Below are 18,484 nucleotides of genomic sequence, written 5' to 3' on the forward strand. Positions count from 1 at the left end.
AGAAAATTCTCTTCCCTTATAATAAATTCCTTCATGGAAAAATCCTCCCTAGGGACCTAGGCGCCCTTCAATTTTGTTGGTCACTTAAAAAGGGCAGTATATCTTTTAGTTTCCGTTACAGTGAGCCCTCTTGCGACATTCTAGGACCACTGGGTCGATACGATCATCCCTGGAAAAAAAACTACAAAAAAACAAGATCTAAGAGCCAAGAGCTCATATGGTATGAGCTCTAACAAAATTCTAAGCATAAATAGATTGATTTCAAAGAAAAAATCAGAGGTTCAATGACGGTCAGGATTTAAATTAAGAGCTCTGAGTCACAATGTCCTTCTAAATATCAAAATTCATTAAGATCCGATCACCCACTCGTAAGTTATAAATACCTTTTTTTCTAATTTTTCCTCCCCCTTTCGTTTAGTCCCAGATGGTCGAATCTGGGAAAACGACTTTATCAAGTCATTTTGTGCAGCTCCCTGACACACCTACCAATTTTCATCGTCCTAGCACGCCCAGAAGAACCAAACTCGCCAAATCACCAAACCTCTCCCCCCAACTCCCTCACAGAATGCAAATCCAGTACGGTTATGTCAATCACGTATCAAGGACATAGGCTTATTGTATCAACCAAGCTTCATCCCGATTCCTCCACTACAAGCGTTTTCCAAGATTTCCCCCTCCAACTCCCCCCAATGTCAACAGATCTGATTGGGATTTGAAATAAGGGCTCTGAGACACAAATTCCTTCTAACTATCAAATTTCATTAGGATCTGGTCACCCTTTCGCAGGTTACAAATAACTCATTTTTCCGAATTATCCTCCCCCCCCAAGCTCCACCAAAGAGAGCAGATCCAAAGAGAGCAGGTTACGTCAGTCACGTATCTTAGACAGGTTTTTATTCTTCCCATCCAGTTTCATCCTGATTTTTCCACTTTGAGTATTTTCTAAGATTTCCGGTCCACTTCCCCCCCCCAATTGCCCACCCAATAACCCTGGATCCGGTTGAGATTTAAAATAAAAGATCCGAGTTACGAGGCTCTTCTTAATATGAAGTTTTATGAAGATCCGATCACTCCTTCAAAAGTTAAAAATACGTCATTTTTTCTAATTTTTCAGTATTAACCCCCCCCCCCCCCATTAGAGCGGACCCATTCCAATTATGTCAATCACGTATCTAAGACTCCTGCTTATTTTTACCACCAAGTTTCATCCCGATCTCCCCAATCTAAGCGTAATCCATGATTTTAGCCCCCCCCCCCAACTCCCCCCAATGTCACCAGATCTGGTCAGGATTTAAAATAAGACCTTTGAGACACGATATCCTTCTAAATGTCAAATTTTATTGAGATCTGATCATCCGATTTTCTAATTTTTCAGAATTAGCCCCCCCCCCCAACTACCCCAAAGAGAGCGGATCCGTTCCGGTTATGTCAATCATGCATCTAGGACTTGTGCTTATTTTTCCCACGAAGTATCATCCCGATCCCTCCACTCTTAATATTTTCCAAGATTTTAGGTTTCCCCCTCCCGACTCCCCCCCCAACGCGACCAGAAGTAGTCGAGATTTAAAATAGCAGCTCTGAGACACGATATCCTTATAAACATCAAATTTCATTAAGATCTGATCAACCGTTCGTAAGTTAAAAATACTTCATTTTTTCTATTTTTTTGTGAATTAACCGGCCCCCCAATCCCCCCAAGATAGTCAAATCGGGCGGATAGTCAAATCAATTTTTTGAGCGGTTTTAAAGTTTCCCTTCTTAAGTGATACAAAATAGTTGGTCATTATTTTAGAGAATAATAGAAAATAAAACTTGAAGAAGAGGACTAGAAATGGTTGAGTCTCCGGATGTCGGTTTTTGCATGGCAAATTGAAAGTTGAATGCGTTGATAAGTGGGCTCTAGAATAGTAAAGCAAGGAACTTATTTTGATATTTTTTATACTTCAAATAAAACTACTATGGCTGTGGAATCGGTAGATTATGAATATAGGTTCCAATTTTATCGAGTTTTCAACTGTTATTTTTAAAAGACAGACTCTGACTTTCAACCCTGAATATTTTAGGGGCAAAAATCATATCTAACTTGTAAAAAAAATTTGTAGCACAGAATATTTCAATAAAATTTTTTCTTTTACAATTCTATGTAATGTTAGAGATAAGATCTGAGGGTAAAACTGTGAATACAAGTCCAAAGTTTTTGAATGTCAAAGTCAAACTCCAGCTTCAGCCAACTTAGCCTTTGGGTTAGCCATTACTCCATAAGGTACCAAATTTTATAAGCATTTGATTCAATTTCCTTCAACACGGGGATTCCCAGCGGCAATAAGTGAGCAAAGGAATGGCAGGTGGTCGTTGGGTTAACAAACACTCTAAACGATCACAATAGTGCCAAACTTACAGTAATCATTAGACAATTGTTGGTGGGTACCTCCCCCCTCCATCGCGGAAAATTGAGTTTTCTAAATTTGAGAATTTTATTTTATTTTTTTTAGTTTTGTTGATAAGTCTTAAGGAAAGAAATAAAGAGGAATTAAAAGAACACACCATAATTATGTTAAAAACTTAAATGAACAAAATAAAATATATTTAAAAGAAAACAATCAAAAATGGAGTTTTTAAAGACCCAAATACTGAAGAAAACACAGAAAGCTAATATTTTTAGAGATCAACCGCCTCTCTTCTTCAGCACAAACAAAATAATATGATAAAGGAAAACACAAAAACCAAAAAACCAACGCAGAAAGTACAAGAAAACCATTGAAAAAGAGTCTAAAAGAGGTGCACATGAAATGCAATGGTTAAAATCAGAAATCAGGTGACCTAGTTCTCAAATTTATTCAATTGCTGATTCGTTTGTTTGAGTGAATTAATTTTAGGATTTTGTGCAAATCGCATATATTGGCGAATCATTCACTTTATTGTTGCTAGGTATTAGATTTCAATTCTTATAATTTTTGGTCTTTTATTTAATTTTTTGGCGGTTTTCTTCCTTAGTTTTGTTGTACTTTCCGCGTTCGTTTTTTGGTTTTTGCTTTTTGCTTGATCATATTATTTTGTTCGCGCTGAAAAAAAGAAGCGGTCGTTCTCTTGAAACATTCGCTTTCAGAGTTTTCTTCAGAATTTTCATTTGGCCGTTTAAAAACCCCATTTTTGATCGTTTTCTTTGTTTACGTTAAGGCAGGTCGATCTGGTTTAAGAAATTATCAACAAAATATGGACGAAAATTCATCAAACTTAAGCTAAAAACATATGACCACAAAAATTTTAGGAAAGTTCATCTCTTTAGAACGCAAAGTTGGCTCTGAGAACCAATAAATTCTTATTGTTTAAGTTTTTGCAGACGAAAGCGTTTTCAAATTTTACAAGCTAGTTTTTCTGTTCTTCCATGTGTAAAACTACCACAAATCACCATTAACAAATAAATGAAACCCAAAACGATCCAAAAATTACATTAGATATACTACTCAAAGTCAAGACGAGTAAATATTAAAAGGAGTAGGGCTGATAATGTCCGCCGTTCTTACTAGACAAATGACCCAGATCTACAACCAGTTAGATGTCTTTATGAATCTTGAAAATTCAGATATGCCCTCCCTGGCCCCTAATATAGATGACCTTGAAAAGCCATCGTATGCAGTTATAGTGAAAATCCTCCTCATAACCTAGACAATCCCGGTCTTAGAAAGGAATTTTTTGAAGAAGGTGTGTAGGAATACTTGTGATAAAATTGCCGAGCTAAAGCCGAATAAAGTAAATTGGCATGTCCTCAGTGCTTTAAAAGCTGACGCAGTAGTTGTGGTAAGGGAACTCGCGAGCAGTAGCCTGAACGTCGAGCCCAAGACTAAAAGCAGTGCCTACTTAGGAATCATCAGAGGTATCCCGGTTGACTTTTGAGAAGAGGATACACGATCGCTAAGTTCAAAATGCATTATTACCGAGCAAATTGGTCACTCCCGTTTGTTCTAGCTACAGTTCGAGTCAAGAAGTGATCTAATGAATATGGTTGTACACCCACAAGCGGTTTCTTTCGAGAAAATCCGGCTTTCAGAATTTTTGTTTCTTCCTCCAAGGTGTTACAAATGTCAAGCCTATGAGACAATTTTTGGCACGTGCAAGTTATAATGTTTTTGTTAATATTACAGCGAAGGAGGACACTCTAGTTCTAAAGATGATCTCTGTTCTAGACCGACAAAATGTGCACTATGTAAGTCTACTGATCATCCCTGCTATAGCTACAAGTGTCCCATAGCTAAATTTCTGCTAAAACACATTTCGAAATAATGCTGCGACCAAATTCGATTCTATCATGGAAAAAAAACAAGTATTTTTTTAATGCGAGTAAGGAGCGACATGAAAACTTAAAACGAAAAGAAATTATTCCGTATGCAAGAGGGCTGTCCTCTCTTGCACACCTCACTCTTTACGCTAGTGTTGGACTCTTTCTCACAACTCTACTTTTTAAAACAATAAAAACTTTATTGTAAAAAGCGAGGTGTTGAGGAGGGGATAGCCCGTTTCATATACAAAATATGTTCTGTTCGTTTTAAGGTTTAATGTCGCTCCTTATTTGCAGTTGAAAAAACTTACGTATTTTTTTTATATTTAAATTCTGAACATTTTTGAATTGATGTAAGTTTCAATTTTTGCTTACCATACATGAAGAATTTTGTCCGAATTCTTTAAGAATGACCCTGAATCACAAAAGCCGTAGAAAAAATAGTTGAAATTACTGCAAATACTTTATCGTAGAGAGCTAGGTATTAAAGGAGACTATCCCCCTTCTATAAGTAATAATTTCTGTTCGTTTTAATTTTTAATGCTGCTTCTTACTTCAAGTTCAAAACATTTTTATTATTTATTTTCTCATTGTTTTTACAAATAATACTAGAAAATCCTGCACCCCTAACATGAAAATTCTCTTCCCTTATGATAAATTCCTCCATGGAAAAATCCTCCCACGTAACCTTTATTCCCCAGACCTACTCCCACCCAAAAACACGAAAAAGTCCCCCTGAAAACGTCTGTACACTTCCCCATAACCATTATATGTAAACAATGGTCCAAATTAGGAACTTGCAGCTCCTTCCCGGGGTTGTGGGGAATTAAGTCGTCCCCAAAGACATAGATATTACGTATTTTTACTATGCTGAACAAAATTGCTATTTCAAAATTTTGAGCCAGTGAATTTGGGAGAAATTGAGCATGGGAGGGGACCTAGGCACCCTCCAATTTTTTTGGTCACTTAAAAAGGCCATATATCTTTTAATTTCCGTTACAGTGAGCCCTCTTGCGACATTCTAGGACCACTGGGTCGATACGATCATCCCTGGAAAAAAACGACAAAAAAAAACAAGAGCTAAGAGCTCATTTGGCACTTGTGACGAGGCAAGAAGAGCTAAGAGCCAAGAGCTCATATGGTATGAGCTCTAACACAATTCTAAGCATCAATAGATTGATTTAAAAGGAAAATCAGAGGCTTAATGACTATCCGATCACCCACTCGTAAGTTATAAATACCTCATTTTTTTCTAATTTTTCCACTCCCTTTAGTTTAGTCCCAGATGGTCGAATCTGGTAAAACGACTTTATCAAGTCAATTCGTGCAGCTCCCTGACACACCAACCAATTTTCATCGTCCTAGCACGCCCAGAAGAACCAAACTTGCCAAATCACCGAACCCCTCCCCCCAACTCCCTCAAAGAGAGCAAATCCAGTAAGGTTACGTCAATCACGTTTCAAGGACATAGGCTTATTTGATCAACCAAGCTTCATCCCGATTCCTCCAGTACAAGCGTTTTCCAAGATTTCCCCCTCCAACTCCCCCCAATGTCAACAGATCTGATCGGGATTTGAAATAAGGGCTCTGAGACATAAATTCCTTCTAACTATCAAATTTCATTAGGATCTGGTCACCCTTTCGTAGGTTACAAATAACTCATTTTTCCGAATTACCCCCCCCCCCCCCCCAACTCCACCAAAGAGAGCAGATCCGGTCCGGTCATGTCAGTCACGTATCTTGGACAGGTTTTTATTCTTCCCACCCAGTTTCATCCTGATTTCTCCGCTTTGAGTATTTTCTAAGATTTCCGGTATCTAAGATTCCTGCTTATTTTTACCACCAAGTTTCATCCCGATCCCCCCGATCTAAGCGTTTTCCATGATTTTAGCCCCCCCCCAATGTCACCAGATCCGGTCAGGATTTAAAATAAGACCTTTGAGACACGATATCCTTCTAAGTGTCAAATTTTATTGAGATCTGATCATCCGATTTTTTAATTTTTCAGAATTAACCCCCCCCCCCCAACTACCCCAAAGAGAGCTGATCCGTTCATGTTATGTCAATCATGTATCTAGGACTTGTGCTAATTTTTCCCACGAAGTATCATCCCGATCCCTCCACTCTAAGTGTTTTCCGAGATTTTAGGTTTCCCCCTCCCAACTCCCCCCCCCCCAATGTGACCATAACTAGTCGGGATTTAAAATAGCAGATCTGAGACACGATATCCTTATAAAGATCAAATTTCATTAAGATCTGATCAACCGTTCGTAAGTTAAAAATACTTCATTTTTTTCTATTTTTTGAGAATTAACCGGCCCCCCAATCTCTCCCCCCCCAGATGGTCAAATCGGGAAAAAGACTATTTCTAATTTAATCTGGCCCAGTCCCTGATAAGCATGCCAAATTTCATCGTCCTAGCTTACCTGGAAGGGCCTAAAGTAGCAAAACCAGGACCGACAGACAGACAAGACCGACAGAATTTGCGATTGCTATATGCCACATGGTTAATACCAAGTGCCATAAAAAACAAATAAACATACATCAGTGATGCATGCATCAGGGCAAATTTTCTTAGGCTCGAAACTTTTCATGTGTAAGACTAAACTAGATAAAACTTATACACATTTAAAATCAGCATAAAAATATAATTCTTTTGATGTAACTATTGGAATCAAAATTCTGTTTTTTAGGGTTTTGGTTACTATTGAGGTAACTTTTTATTACAATTTGTTACCACGAACTGTTTGATGTAAATGGAAAAGTTTCTGATAAAATCCTGTTTTGACAAAGTTGCTCAAGGAATATGATACTATTTTCCTCCAAGAACATTTTTCGTCAGCAGACAAAAGGGAATTGATCAAAATCTCGTCGGATAGCTCTGTGTTTTTCTCTACGGCAAAAATAACGGCAGCGTGTGGACGCCCCTACCGCAGTCTCGCAATTTTGACTCGTTTACCTTGTAAATTGATCAGAACAGGTGATCATATTCTTGCATTACCATATCTGAATATGTCCATAATGACTGTTCATCTACCAACAAATTACTGCAACGAGAAATCCGACGCAAAGTTTATGGGGGCTTGCAAGAAAGTGTGTAAGCTGATCAAGAAAAACACAGAATCCGCAGGCATGCATTCAATATTAACAGGTAACTGATAAAAGGCTCCCCAGAAGCCAGCTCCTTTGGAGCTCCATTCCCCCTTCGTATTATTTAGTTGATATTCCCCCAGCTCTTCAACTTTGAACCTCAATCATGTTATTTTTTCCCTTACCATTAAAAAGCCGCTGTACTTCGTGAAGGCTACTATTCTGGCCACTTCCCTATTTTTGTGACAATTGAGTGCAAAGTCGAAAGCAAAACCCCACAAGAGAAAAAGTGGTTTTATGTTCAAGACGGGATTCACATTGATCGTCAGCTATTCATGTCAGAGTGTGACTCGTTACTCAACAAAGTTAAAATTCCTTTTCACCGACTTAAGTTCAGAATACAGGTATTATATTTGTGAGTGCGAGATCGAAATACAGCTTTTGATCTTTAATTTTACTCTTCTTGCAAAAGCAGTTAATTTATTTTGGAATAAAAAATTATTTTGAAATAGGGAATTAAAAAAAAATATGAATTCTAGGAAGATGGTTGAACAAATGGGATCAAAGCGGAATCGAAAACTTAAAAACTAAAAGAAAATATACCCTTCTGACAGGAATGCAGCGCCCATAATCCTTTACTAGTTATGCTGAAGTGTAGTGGCGTTTTAAAGAACAGTGATAAGCACTTCTGGGCATAAAATTTTCACCTAAATAATAACGAGCATGAATAGACTCCCTTAGACGCATTAATATGCAACTCCCGGTAGGGCTGAAATCAAAAAAGCATGAAACAGAGGATTCGTGACAGGGTTTCCTAGCTTAGAGCCCGGAAAGGCCCGATTAACAGGAGTTGGCGGGGACAGTGGGTTGCACTCGGTTGGTACCAGGAGAATCGTGGTGCTGGTAGGAGCCTAGAAACTTAAGATACTTACATGGCGACACACACGAATACTCTACAAAAATAGTGAACGTATGGGTGAAAAGCAGATGGTTTGCTTTTTGAACTTCTAGTGAAGGTTGCAGTCTCGGATCGGATCCCAAAGAAGTTCCTGGTAGGAAGAAATTTTTCGGAGTTCTTGAGGCTGGTATATTTGGAAGTTGAGGAGTTTTGACATTGAAACCCAAAGCAAACAGACAACTTGAGTCACAAACGCACATTCCGGAGGCAAGGCAGTTTGACTTCGACGACTCAGTGTTTTCTGATGGAGGAAAAACACAAAAAGTCGGGGGCAGAGGCGTAGAGAAAGGAAGGCCTCGTCTAAGAGTAAATCAGACGGAGAGGAGGCTCCTATGCAGCCTGCAGAGAAAGGAAAAGGTTTTCCTGAGTTGGAGGAGGTGGACGAAACCTTGCAAGAATTGCGGGTGCGGGCTAAGCTGAATCTACAGAGGCAAAAGATTTATTGCAAAGGACGATATCCTTTACCGAGTTGTCAAGGATGAAAATCAGGGCGAGCAGAACTGGCAATTAGTGGTTCCTTCAGTCAACAGAACAGACGTATTAAAACTAGCCCGTAATTAAATTATGGGGTGCATATGAAAGGGCAACGAACTTCTGACAGGATTTTGGAAAGATTCTTTTGGTCGAATGTCTATTATTTGGAAAATGACAAAACATAGTCAAGGGTGTCATGACTACCTGAAAACGCCAGATTGAGCAAATGTCATTGCAACCACTCCCAATCATTGACACTCCTTACCACAAAATTTGGAATGTACCTGGTGGGACTTCCAGAGATCAGCAAAACTGGTTTCAAGTGGATGCGAGTGATAGGTGACTATGCAACCAGATATCCAGAGGCAATACCGCTTCGCTCGACAAATTCACAGAAGATAGCAGACGAATTGATCAAGTTTTACCCCCGAGTGGGGATACCTTCAGAGATCCTGACCGATAATGGAAGTAACCTCATCTCCCAGGCAATGCAGAAACTGTGTGTGGCCCCTGACATTAAACACCATCGTACCAGCGTTTACCACCCAGAGATGGATGGATTAGTTGAGAGGTTAAATGGGGACTATAGTGCAGAGCTAAGAAAATTCGTCAGAGATGAGCCGAAAAAGTGGGATCAGTATCTTCTATACCCTTTGTTTGCCTACAGGGAGACTTAACAAGCTTCAATGGGTTTCTAATCACTCGAGCTGATCTACGGGAATGCTTTGTGATATTTATTTTCTCAAATAGCAGTTTGTTAGCGTGTGGTTTGAAAAAGGCTAATTACCTGTTTTGGCAGAGAGCCGAGACACGAGCTAGTTCCATTTTGTATGAATCTATTGGTATGAATTTTTTATATATGGATCAGACCTTTCCAGAGCTTTGAAGAATTACCATCTCTGCTGAAAATCTTTACACCTGCTGAATCTAGATTGCGAAGAGGGTTCATGATTGAAACCGATTTTAGGAACTGGGTTTTAATTGTTGGTTACTGTTTTAAAAGTTGCCACACCATTTTAAAATTATTTTTAAAATAACACAAACCTTAATACCTATTAATATGATAGATAATATTTAACATGAAACTAAGGAAGAAGAAATGACAAATATGCTCAAAATTGAATCTTACCGTGCTATCAAAAATTGCACCGGAATCCATGGACTGCCTCGATTTTAATCGAACTTCAATAAATTTGTCCTCACTATCCTTCCCAGAACTTATACCACTTGAGGTCACGCTCGATTGACTATCCTTCAATTCTCCTTCAAGGTGAGTTTCCGCGGTTCTTTCTGACATCGCAACATCTGAGAACGTTAAATCAGGGTTTATTCTGTCAAACAACGGCTTTATAGACGCCGTGCTCGTGTTTTCTCGCATTTCTTTGTCATCTACAGCATCTTTTTTAAACTGAAAAAGTAGTATTGTATAAAAAAGTACTTCACTGACATTTAGTGTTTGAGAAATGTATCCTACACACTACAATTACTTTTTTTTTTATTATTAATCTCCAGGAAGCGATGACAAATATTAATTTATTTTGAATAGGTCAAGAAGCAAAAGCTTTTATCTAAACTAATGAACGAACTACAGGAAGGAAAAGTTAGCTATTACCCAAAGTCATAGTTCAATGGTTATTCAATGATTGATAAATTAGTAATATCTTTTTTTATACATTTTGTTAACTGGTAATTTATTTTCTAGTCGCGAAGGTTCTGTCGAGTCTTTTCAGCTCATTTGAATGGAATTCAAATAATTAATACGTATATATTTCGTCCATATTATTTGTAGATATACACTTGTATTGGATTACTTCTTAAATTACTTCTTTTTTTTATACAATTAGTAATAAATGCATAGTTTGTAGAAAACAATACGGGCAAAAATAATTTGTTACTAAAGAATATTCGATTTTTAATGTTTTATCAAAGAAATTTTTTTTACCAAAAATTCAACTTTCCACCGATTACCTTTCGTGCTTTATCGACAATTAAGTAGATAATTCTCCTAAAAAGAGGGAGGGGGAAGGAACAGGATCGACAAAGTGAGAGAGAGAAAGAAGAAGAGTGAAAGGGAGAGAGAGGAGGGAGAGAGAGAGAGAGAGAGAGAGAGAGAGAGAGAAGAGGTAGGAAACTGTAAAAACTAGAAAAAAAGTGATTTTTGGCCAAACCAAGCTAATTAGAAAGAAGACTAATTAAAAATCCAATGGGCATTAGAGGGAAATTACCATAGAGGTTGATCCAGATCCCCAAGGAAATTGCGCCGTCTTTGCTGCACTCATTGAGTTGACATATTTCTTCTGTAGCCTAAAAAGAGCACCAAGAATAACAATGTAATTCAATATCACAAAAAAATCAAGAAAAGGAGGGAATCAAGGAGGAGAGAGAGAGAGTAAAGGGTTTTTGGGGTATAGAAAAGAGGTCCTATGCTATTTTGAGATATCGTTCCCGAGGGAATATAAGATTTTAGGAAGGGCGATAGCAGACTTGTGACACCGTGGGGCAAATACTACAGCACAAATAGTACACTTGTCTTATCCGTACTGGTCATAGCTGTAGTCACCCTGCAGCACAAATACCAGTGAGAGCAGAACTAGTAGAGCTCTGTGGCCGGTCAAAAATAGTCCAAGAGAGACCGTGGGCTGCAATACCTACACTAGTGGCATCAGTGCTGTGGCACTGGTAGCGATGGAACACAAATGCTGGTTGCAGCGGTTGTCAAATAAAATCTACAATTTAATTTAAAACATCAAAGGGGCCATTATAATATTAAAAAAGGGAGCAAGGCACCAAGAATAAAAAAACTTAAATATAAAGATTAAAAATATACTTCTCACGAGACAAATCTCACTAAGCTTAGTAGTAATAAGCCACAAAAATTATTTATCGTGATTTCAATCCCTCATAATTTATTATCTACCAACAATTTAGAGTCTTAATGTCGTGGGTTTTGAATTTCTATATCTTTTTTCCCTTTTAGTTTTTGTACTAACAATTAGCTTAATTTTTTGTAAATTAAAACAAACAAGAAGCAAATAACAACATTAAAAACAATTAAAAAAACCAACCGTGATCCTCCTAGTATAAAGGCAATAATGATTACTGCAAAACCGATAACGCTACAAACGACGACAATCACAGTAGTACCAATGTATATACCTGAAAATACAAAACTATGCATAAGCGTTCTTCAGTAACTGTTATGTTTTCTTCTCTAATAATTTTGCAATGTTCTTTAACTTACAATCTTTCTGATTTTATCCACAGACAACAATATCCTCTTTTACAAGAGCCACTGTCAAAGAATGTAATAACAGAAGCTACACAGAAAAAGGGAAGAGAGAGAGAGAGAGAGAGAGAGAGAGAGAGAGAGAGAGAGAGAGAGAGGAGAGAGAGAGAGAAGAGAGAGAGAGAGAGAGAGAGAGAGAGAGAGGAGAGAGAGAGAGAGAGAGAGGAGAGAGAGGTAGGAAACAGTAAAAACTAGAAAAAGGGTGATTTTTGGCCAAACTAAGTTAATTAGAAAGAAGACTAATTAGTTAAAAGGAGTAAGATGAGATAGGGACTTGTCCACTCTTGTACAAGAAAAAGTGAGTCATTGGGATTGATTTGAACCCCAAAAAGAGCAATTACGGACCAAGTTTTAAATATTTTCTTTTGCATCTGTCTAATTAATAACCCTGGTAACAACTCAGTGTAGCTTTACACTTCAGTCTGACAATACTGGATGAACTTACCTCTAATACACTCCTGCGTAGTGACTCTAGACCATTGGCCTTCAAATAATTCATTATCATCCAAAGCATTGTTCGCCTGGACAGTTATATTATACCAATATTTCTTATCGTCCACGCCACACAGTTCTAATGAAACTTGAGTAAAGTTCACTGGTCCTAGAAAGGAATACAATTTCGTAAAACACATTGGCCTCATACAATGAGAGCGCACTTCCTTCTAACTCACTTATAGTGCTGAAGAAGAGAGGGGGTCATTCTCCCGAAATATTCGTTTTATTCAGCCTTCCAAAGACCCATTCTTGATCTTCATTTGTTTAACTTATTTTTTGCAAGAAATGAATATTACTATATCTTTACGGCAGCAGTAAGATGGTAAGTTCGGACAAAAAGGAAAATACATCTCAAAGCCTACAAAATGATTGCTTGGCAGGGAAATTTTTTTTCGCAAAAATAAAAATTTATTTAAAAAAAGTTCAAGGCCCTTATTACATTCATTTAAAACATTTCTTTTTCTTGGAAAACAAGCCAAAATGAACAAAACATAACAATAAGGTAGGAAGTTTTGAAACTTACAATGGCATTTAATCTTCTACCTGTGGTGAAAAAAAAACAAAAAAAAAAACAGTTTTATTTACAAGATTAAATTATAATAAATGTAATTTGTAACATTCAAGTAAAGAACAATATTGAAACTTCAAACGAAAAGAAATAATTCAGTATATATTGGTTAACTGGAATGGGGATTTCAATCCCTCAACCCACCAACTACTTGCGTTAAAATTTTACTCGAACTTAATTGAAAGCATTTTAGGGTGTACCAAATACAGTTAGTGAGAAACTGCAAGGGCTTCATTTACCGATTACCTTCAAAAACATTTCGACAAAAAATTGTATTACTAATTGCTTAAATTTTGTTGTTTATTTGAACCCTTTAGCTCCCTCAAGAGAGGCCATAGGACAGATCTGTAATTATCTCAATATGCATTCAATTAATCTAAGGCACCTCTCAAAGAAAGTTTAAAAGTGTGGGGCAAAAATACTATTTAAGGTCTAAAGCACCTCTAATACAAAATTTACAAGTGCAGGCTCCGAATGCTTTTTAAGGTCTTAATATCTTTTTCCTTTCCAACCCTCTAACCTTCAACCTAAAAATTGGTGTGCAACTAAGCGGACGCTTCATAGTCGTTAGTGTTATTGAGTAAAGGGTTTATAATAATAATTCACTTTTTATGGACTGTAAGTATGTTTAGGGTCGAATAGCATGCCACACATCAGTATTCTGAGATTGGAAGACTCACGTATCAGTATTCTGAGATTATGTCAATCACGTATCTATAACTTGTGTTTATTTTTTCCATCAGGTTTCATCCCGATCCCTCCACTCTAAGCGTTTCCCAAGATTTCCGGCTTCCCCCTCCAGCTCCCCCTAATGTCACCGGATCTGGTCGGGATTTAACATGAGAGTTCTAAAGCACAAGATCCTTCTAAAGACCAAATTTCATTAAGATCTGATCATTCTTTCGTAAGTTAAAAATTCCTCATTTTTCTAATTTTTTTAGAATTAAACCTTCGCCCCCAAACTCCCCCAAAGAGAGCAGATCCGTTCCGGTTATGTCAATCACGTATCTAGGACTTGTGATTATTTTTAAACCACGTTTCATCCCGATCCCTCCATTCTAAGCGTTTTCTAAGATTTTAGCCCCCCCCCCCCAACTCCCCGCAATGTAACCGGATCCAGTCGAGATTTAAAATAAGAGCTCTGAGACACGATATCCTTCCAAACATCAAATTTCATTAAGATCCGATCACTCCTTCGTAATTTAAAAATACCTTATTTTTGAAATTTTTCAGAATTACGTCAATCACGTATCTAGGACTTGTGATTTTTTTTCCCACCAAGTTTCATCCCGATTCCTCCACTCTAAGCGTTTTCAAAGATTTTAGCCCCCCCCCCCCCCCAACTCCCCGCAATGTCACTGGATCCGGTCGGAATTTAAAATAAGAGTTCTGAGACACGATATTCTTCCAAACATCAAATTTCATGAAGATCCAATCACTTGTTCATAAGTTAAAAATGCCTCATTTTCTCTATTTTTTTCGATTTAACCGTCCCCCCACTCCCCCGAGATGGTCGAATCGAGGAAACAACAGTTTCTAATTTAATCTGGTCTGGTTCCTGATACGCCTGCCAAATTTCATCGTCCTAGCTTACCTGGAAGTGCCTAAAGTAGCAAAACCTGGACAAAAAGACCGACAGAATTTGCGATCACTGCATGTCACTTGGTAGATACCAAGTGCCATAAAAACAGATTTCGTCGGGTTTCTACCTACAAAACCTACTAGATACTACATACTGTTTACATTAGCAAAAACAGATTTCGTCGGCTTTCTATCTACGAAACCTACTAGATGCTGCGTAGTATCTACATTAGCAAAAACTAATTTTGTCAGCTTTCTACCAACAAAACCTTCTATATATTGGTTAGTATCTACATTAGCAAAAACAGATTTCGTCGGCTTTCTACCTGCGAAACCTACTAGATACTGCTACATTAGCAAAAAGAAATTTCGTCAGCTTACTACTAACAAAACCTACAAGATAAACTACTAGATTATACCTACTAGATTACATAGTATCTACATTAGCAAAAACATGTTTCATTAGCTTTCTACCTGCAAAACCTAATAGACACTGCATAGTATCTACATTAGCAAAAACTATTTTTGTCAGCTTTCTACCAACAAAACCTTCTATATATTGGTTAGTATCTACATTAGCAAAAACAGATTTCGTCGGCTTTCTACCTGCGAAACCTACTAGATACTGCTACATTAGCAAAAAGAAATTTCGTCAGCTTACTACCAACAAAACCTACAAGATAAACTACTAGATTATACCTACTAGATTACATAGTATCTACATTAGCAAAAACATGTTTCATTAGCTTTCTACCTGCAAAACCTAATAGACACTGCATAGTATCTACATTAGCAAAAACTATTTTTGTCAGCTTTCTACCAACAAAACCTTCTATATAATGGTTAGTATCTACATTAGCAAAAGCAGATTTCGTCGGCTTTCTACCTACGAAACCTACTAGATACTGCATAGTATCTACATTAGCAAAAAGAAATTTCGTCAACTTACTACCAACAAAACCTACAAGATAAACTACTAGATTATACCTACTAGATTACATAGTATCTACATTAGCAAAAACATGTTTCAATAGCTTTCTACCTGCAAAACCTAATAGACACTGCATAGTATCTACATTAGCAAAAACAGATTTCGTCAGCTTTCTGCCTAAAAAACCTAGAAAGGACATAGAGCCTACATTTAGCAGACAACGGAGTGGCAAAAAAACGGGAAGAAAATAGAATTTGGAAATTCTACTGGCCGAGTTCAGTAATTTCGCCTATTTCATTCAACGAAAAAATCACTGTTTCGCAAATTTTCTGAAAGCTTCAAAAAATACAGATGTTTTCTTAAAATACGTAAGCTAGAGAAAAATACTTGAAAAGACAAGTGAAAGAAATTTGGTATTTGACAAACATTGGTTGTAAAAATGACAGACATTCCATACGTGTTATCTTTTCAGATTATTCGAAACTAACCTATTGATTTCATAAATATAATTTATTTCATAAAAACTGAGTCTTTAAATATTTGTCGTAAATAATGGATGCAACTAATCTTGTCCCTGTCTCTGATGTTTTTAAGTTATAGTAACTAGCTCAAGGGTTGTATTTGGACACGCTAGATGGTACAGATGTTTTCCTTCTTTTTTAGAAGAACTTCAGTCTTTAGTCTTTGGTCAAAATAAGAAAAAATGCTCCTTCTCCAGTTCCTGCTTCTTTTTTTTTAATATTGGCGATTGGAAGAATGACTTTACATCTAATCAGAAATGGATGAATCAATCTACATTGTATTAGTAATAGATAAATTACTTACATGCCAATAACAAAAATAGATAGAGAAATAGATGAAAATGGAGCAAGCAATCGTAAGAATCTACGACACTGAATTATCTATGATTCTAGCTTTAAACACACTGTCAAGAACAATCTGCATGTCACACCACAATATGGATTTATGGAAATTTTAAGGCATATTACTTGGTTTATGGCACGATGTAATTGAATTTGAGGGTTTGCAAGCAAACAACAAAAATATTTTTTTTCTTAAAAATAACTCATAGTGAATTGATGATTGGGTAATCAAAAATCAACCAAGTCAAAACTTCGAATGAAAACTTCCATTGACAAATTTTGACAAACTCCTTCAGAAATACCCGAGCATTATTCTAGAAGAATCAAAGATAAAAGAAAGGATCCTTACCACCTATCTCTGTTCTGAATACTGATGCAATAGGTTCAGAGCAGCCCGCAATGGTGCATGCCCTAATACTGATGTTGTAATCGGTGTAGCCAGTAAGGTTACCAAATTGATGGCTCTGGAAAGATATGCATAATTTAAATACTTATTCTTTTGGAAATTATACTTCAAAGATATGGCTGGCGGGGGATGTTTCTCATGATCAAACTATTAAGATCTTACTCCCAAGGAGAAACGCCTTACTACTCTACCTTTTGAATAAATCAGAGGCAACACAACTACGTTGCCTATAGTTAAGGTCATCAGGCTTCAGTGTTTTATTTAGTTTTTTTTTTTCAGAGACACTTCATATGGAAGTGGTGGTGGTATTAATTTCAGAGGGGGCTCATCTGATTAAAAATCGGAAGTTCTAGTGCCATTTTTAAGAGCTAAAAGTGATCGGAGGGCAACTAACACCCCCCCCCCCCCAACCTAACTCCCTTTTCCCTAAGTGCAGCCGATCAAAAATTTACAGATAACCGGTTTTTTTTTTCAAAATAGTCCAAAGATCAAATAACTATGCCTTCAGGTTTCACAAAACCCTCCGCAACCCACAGGGCAAGAGCTGTAAGTTACGCAAGTTGCTCACTGTTAATATACAAGCTTTTTATGGAAGGAGTTGTCGCATAAACTTTGCAGGAGGCTCACTGGATTTGAAATCGAAAGTTCTAGTTCCTTTTTTGGGAGTCAAAAGTCATCGAGGGGAAACCAAACTCTTCACACGCCCTTTTTTCCAGAAAAACTTTCGATTAAAATTTTGAGAAGACCGTTTTGTTCAAAATAGCCCTGAGGTAAAAAAGAATATTGTTCAGGGTTTAATACCCCCCCCCCCATACACGGACACACCCAGCCCCCGGGACAAGCTTTATAAGTTATGCTAGTTGCCTATTGTTAATACATATGGTTTTTATGGAAAGGGTGGTCTTATAAACTTTGGAAGTGGCTCATTCGATCGGAAATCCAAAGTTCTATGCCCTTTTTAAAAGAACCAAAAGTGATCGGGAGGTAAACAGCCTTTTTTCCCAAACACTTCCGATAAAAATTTTAATATAGTCATTTTGTTCGAAATAGCTCAAAAGTCAAATAGCTAGAGCTCAGGAGTCCCCCACAGCCCCCGAGACAAGGGCTGTAACTTATGCAAGTTGCCCATTGTTATTATATAAGGCTTTGGCGGAAGAGGCGGTCGCATAAACTTTGAAGAGACTCACTCGATTGGAAATCAAAAGTTTAGTTCCTTTTTCAAGAGTCCAATGTAACCAAAGGACAACTAGCCCCTCGCCCCCACCCACGTCCGTTTCTCCCGAATGCATCCAGTAATAATTTTGAGATAGCTATTTTATTTAAAATAGTCCAAAGACCAAATAGCTATGCTTTCGAGGTTTACTCATCCCCGCCCCTCAGCATTGCAGCAAGGGCTTTAAGTTATGTAACTTGCTTTTTGTTAACAAATAAGGTTTTTATGGGAGGTGTGGGCGTAAAATTTTTGACAGGAAATAGAAAGTTTTAGCATCTTTTTTAAGAGTCAAAAGGCAACGAGCCCCCCCTCCCCCTCCACGTCCTTTTCCCCCTAAATGTAT

The 18,484-nt window shown here is 37.4% G+C and overlaps 1 protein-coding gene across 1 annotated transcript; it reads right to left on the reverse strand.

Moving 5' to 3' along the window:
* Window positions 1-1,788: 1,788 nt before the first annotated feature.
* LOC136025763 (uncharacterized) lies at window positions 1,789-15,639 on the reverse strand. The gene is made up of 6 exons (XM_065701750.1): window positions 15,483-15,639; window positions 12,530-12,685; window positions 11,864-11,954; window positions 11,024-11,102; window positions 9,928-10,206; window positions 1,789-1,899 (listed from the first exon to the last, which is right to left on the reverse strand). The coding sequence occupies exons 1-6, from the start codon at window positions 15,637-15,639 to the stop codon at window positions 1,789-1,791; spliced, it is 873 nt and encodes a 290-aa protein (XP_065557822.1).
* Between the last annotated feature and the right edge of the window lie 2,845 nt (window positions 15,640-18,484).

Source organism: Artemia franciscana, chromosome 4, assembly GCF_032884065.1.
Source record: "Artemia franciscana chromosome 4, ASM3288406v1, whole genome shotgun sequence".
Lineage (NCBI taxonomy): Eukaryota > Metazoa > Arthropoda > Branchiopoda > Anostraca > Artemiidae > Artemia > Artemia franciscana.

Coding starts and splice junctions, on each gene's coding strand:
- LOC136025763 (XM_065701750.1), bottom strand. CDS start 15,639: ATGCAGTATCTAGTAGGTTTCGTAGGTAGAAAGCCGACGAAATCTGCT. Junction 11,955..12,529: donor TACGCAGGAGTGTATTAGAG/GTAAGTTCATCC, acceptor TTGTATTTTCAG/GTATATACATTGGTACTACT. Junction 1,900..9,927: donor GTGCAATTTTTGATAGCACG/GTAAGATTCAAT, acceptor TTACTATTCTAG/AGCCCACTTATCAACGCATT.